Raw genomic sequence first — 4,549 nt, 5'->3', positions numbered from 1 at the left:
AGATAAAAACACACATAGCCAACAAGTGCAGACAAAGGGGAACAAAAGGGGCCGCACAGGGACGCCGACAGTCAAACATACAGACTGTCTGAGATGCACAAGGAGCTAGAAACAGAAGAGGCTTCATGCCAACCTTCATTGAATATCAGACAGACAAGACAAGGCTAGAGCAGGGCGCAACACGTAGATTCTGTATTTAAGTTGAATAAGATGATTCTATTGGTGAAGTCATAATTCAAGAATAGGTCAGTTTCCAACGAACGATCTAGTGCACAGACTGCACACCCCATCCAAGGATTTTTCTTTCAGATTCGTACAGTTATTCAGTTAGTTACACAAAAACACAAAGTTTCCTGTCTTTTCAGCTTGCATTTTTGCCCTGGGATCATAATAATACACATAATGCGTGTCAGAAGCGCATAAGGCATTTTGGCCCTGATGTGCACAAGTGTTTTTCTATGGAAACGTTCTTTAGATGTTAGCAGGCAGGCTACTAGTACTACAGCACTGTAGTTTACTGTAGATGTCAGTTGGCAGGCTACTAGTACTACAGCACTGTAGTTGGCCAGTATGACACATCACGGTCCCTTCTCTCTGACATCTCAAAAACCTGTTTATTAATTTTACTATGGGCAAAAAAGAAAACGATCTACATCAATAGTATAAATGTGTGTTTGACTTAGTAGACGATCAGAGTTCGGGCCGCTATGTGGCCCTCACACCGCCACTCTCACAAACACTGATATGACTGATATGCCCATATATGGAGATCTCATGGGCGTGCTGATATTCAGATTCAGATTCAGATTCAGCATATGACCTTATACTGTATGGAGATGAACCTGTCAGTCCCTATCCCTTTATGCCCATATATGGAGATATCAGTCCTTGTCCCGTTTATGCTCATATATGGAGATCCCTGTTGTCATAGGAGTATATGCCCATATATGAGCATGATGATAAAGTATGTCCCTTTTATGCCCATATATGGAGATATCTATAATTCTATGTATCAGTCCGTCCTTTTTATGCCCATATATGGAGATCCCTGATGTCATCACTATATATTTGTTGATTTAAAATAAAAAATAACTATATATTTATCAGGTAACCATAGAAACAAAAAAAATCAACAAATATGAGTCTTTGAATATAAGTCTTTGAATGGCTGACACAGAACTCCATATATGGGCATAAAAGTAACAGACAGATGATATCTCCATATATGGACTTAAAAAGGCATGGCTGATGATATCTTTATATATGGGCATAAAAAGGACAGACAGACAAATGGGTACAAGCAGAGCCGAGAACTCCATATATGGGCATAAAGTGACAGACAGATGATATCTCCATATACTGTATGGGTATAAAAAGTCATGGCTGATGATATCTCCATATATGGGCATAAAAGGGACAGACAAATGGGTACAAGCAGAGCTGTCTATTCATAGATCATGTCTGTGTCTGTCTGTATATCAAAAGGCAAAAAACTCAACGCACACCGTCTTCAAATGCAAAAAGGGGAATTTAATAAAGTGATGCAACGTTTCGGTATTTAAACCTTCATCAGGCAAACTTTAAACTTTTTCAAAAAAAGTTTGCCTGATGAAGGTTTAAATACCGAAACGTTGCATCACTTTATTAAATTCCCCTTTTTGCATTTGAAGACGGTGTGCGTTGAGTTTTTTGCCTTTTCAGTTCACCGACCATTGTTTGGTCTCTCCTCGACAGCACCTGTCGTTGTAGGTGTGCAAAAGCCTTTCATTTCATGTCTGTATATCAACAAATATGAGTGAAAGGCCTTATCGAGTAACCATAGCAACCAAATAAATCAACAAATATAAGTCTCCGTGTCCCCATGTATCTCTGGCGTTCCCAGTGGTTGTCGAAAAATAGATAAATCTCTGATGCATTGGAGGCTATGGGGAAATATTGACATTTCGAGTTAAATGAACCATGTGACCGGCCCCCGCCCGCAATGGCGCAACTCTCCAATCGCTGGGTACAACGGGTACTCCGGCATATCCCTCTTTGAACTCCGACCGAGCTGTCACACCACTGGACGACATTACAATGACATTTATTAGTGTGGTTGCCCGACAGGGCAACACACTGTAGTCCTGGGGAAACTTTATTTTCACCACTAGATAAACTTTTTTGTGAATCAGATGCCATTGGAAATTGAAGGGAAAGCTTTTGAGGTGTGGTCTCTCTCGGTCGCCCTCAGACGAGCTTCCATCGGAGTCTCCAATCTTTCCGGTTCTCCATACACCCGGCCAGCTCCGAAGAGCTTTCAGCTCCCGCATCCTTCTTCAGGACATCCACATACGTTAACGCGGAACGTCCTCGCGATCAATGCCTGCGCGTTGGCTCCCACAGGACCAGCCTGCTGGCCGGGAGCTCCCGATGTCTGTGGCAGTGGCCGGCCAGCTTCATCCTCCTATAGCTGCTACCTTCTTGCTGAGCCTCGGCAGTTGCCTGTACAGGTCCTTGTTCGTAATGTGGATGTTCTGCTAGCTCGAGTATTGGTTGAACTTCACATGACAGTTAACTTGATGCAGAACATAGTCACGGCAACCACACTTGCAATTTCCAATTGCATACTCTTCCTTGTCAGTCAGCGGAGCGACCTCAGAGCGGCCTCACCGGTGTTCTCATCCTTGGCTGCCTGTCAATCCTGGCATGTTCTCTCTTCACCAGCTCTTCCAGCTCGGCCTTCCATCCCAGCAGATCAGCCAGAGCCAAACAACCATCATCACAGGTGCTGATGTGGGCCACGTCTCTGTAGGCCTTGTCCGAGTCAAAGTCCATCCCTCCTCCTCCGAAACCGATCAACCCAAACAGGAGCTTCGCCTCTCCTGCCTTCTCCTTGTTAATGAGCAGCCTGGGACAGTTCTTGGAAACCTTGCGAACGAGACCGGCAAACGGTTGGACCTGCAGGGATGTGCCCATGATGATAAGAAGGTCACAATGGGGAAAGTCCGTCTTCATTGACGTGAAGAACTCGACGGGGAGGTTTTCTCCAAAGAAGACTATATCTGGCTTGACCAGACTCCTGCACTTATCACACCTGGGGATGTCATCGGTGAAGATCTTCTCTTGCATCCAGGCAAGGTCGTACACCTTGTGGCAAGAGAAGCTGACACAGTGGGATGTGTAGAACGTTCCGTGGGCTTCGATCAGGTCTTTCCCCTCCAGCCCTGCCACACGCTCAAGGGTGTCAACATTCTGGGAGTAGCAGCGTCTCAAGAGCCCCTTGTCCTTCAACAGCTTCATGAAGTAATGACACACAGTGGGCTTGAACTGTCCCGGGTACAGCTGCTTGGCCAGGGCAAAGAACGGTTCCGGGTGTTTCTTGAAGTAATCTATGTGGAAGATGGCTTCTGGGTAGGGGAGGTTGTACTTCTGCAGATTGGCATAGAGGCCAGATGCCGGCGACCGGAAGTCAGGGATTCCGGCCGATGTGGATATTCCTGCTCCCACCAGGCAGATAATGTTTTTACATTTGCCACTCTGTATGTACTGAGCGACCCCTTCCAGAGAGAGATCGTCCAGGACCTTCTCTGCCGAGCCCATAGCTAGGGTTCTGCAGAACAGGTTACGCAAGAAGTCCATTTCTGGCTCTCCAGAAGCCGCCTCATCGCTACTATCGCCGGACTGATGTTGTGGCGTGATGACATCATTACAAAGAATACACGATGACGTAACACTGACAAGACATGTTGAGCGCATAGACTGTAAAAAATATGGACGGTGGGAACCCATTGGTTTCTATGCTGCGAAAATGAAGCTTTTTTTTGCCCTTGTATGGGTGTCGCCATCATCGTTTTAATGGTACCCAAGCCTACCCAAGGAATGCTATTGGCTGCCAACGGTCACAAGCAGGGATACTTGGGTAAATGTGTTGTTGAGCCTGCCGAAAATAAAGCACACAAAGAAGAATCATCACAAGCCTAAAAGCCCCTCGTACACCATACCCTGCTTTAAAGCTATACTGTGTAAGTTCAACTAGTGGTCAGTAGCGGTATTGCTTTTTTCGGCCGTTTTTCGGCCGGAGTCGTCGCGGACCACCGCCGTGGACCACCGGAGCGGCGCCGCAAACCACCGCGACCGATAGTAATCCGTGGAGGGGTAGAACGCATGGTAGAACGTAATTTTCTGGCCAGGATTTGTGGATTAAGAGGTTAAAAACCTTCACCATGGTAAACACTGTAGCCAAGCGGAGGCGCTTCCTGGAGACCAGAGCAGATAAGCTGTGATTGGCCGGTAGTGTACCATGTGTGCATGATCGGCGATGTGATTGGGCAACGTATACACAACGTATACAGATGATGCAGATTACGTCATTTTGGCGCGAAATCCGGTCCACGGCCAGGATCATAGAAAACATATAAAGAGAAGGCTTCAGAAGCTGAAAATAACGGAGTGGGTGTTCTAAAACTTTAGCGATTTAACAGTTAGGACAATTTTAAGATTTGTTTTATAAAAAAAGTTACATGGTACAACTTTAACATCAATTATAACATACATTGGACCATATTTTCAC

At 45.6% G+C, this 4,549-nt stretch overlaps 1 protein-coding gene across 1 annotated transcript; it reads right to left on the bottom strand.

The window, feature by feature from the left end:
- Positions 1-2,634: 2,634 nt before the first annotated feature.
- On the bottom strand, positions 2,635-3,657 carry LOC308299598 (NAD-dependent protein deacetylase sirtuin-2-like; the record flags this gene model as incomplete). Its single annotated transcript, XM_080743393.1, has 1 exon — positions 2,635-3,657. Exon 1 carries the CDS (start codon positions 3,616-3,618, stop codon positions 2,635-2,637), a length of 984 nt encoding a protein of 327 aa, XP_080599519.1. The 5' UTR covers positions 3,619-3,657.
- Positions 3,658-4,549: the final 892 nt, after the last annotated feature.

The sequence above is a fragment of the Nannobrachium achirus genome (assembly GCF_963921795.1).
Source record: "Nannobrachium achirus genome assembly, chromosome: 15".
Lineage (NCBI taxonomy): Eukaryota > Metazoa > Chordata > Actinopteri > Myctophiformes > Myctophidae > Nannobrachium > Nannobrachium achirus.
This window is presented reverse-complemented; position numbering and strand designations above follow the sequence as displayed.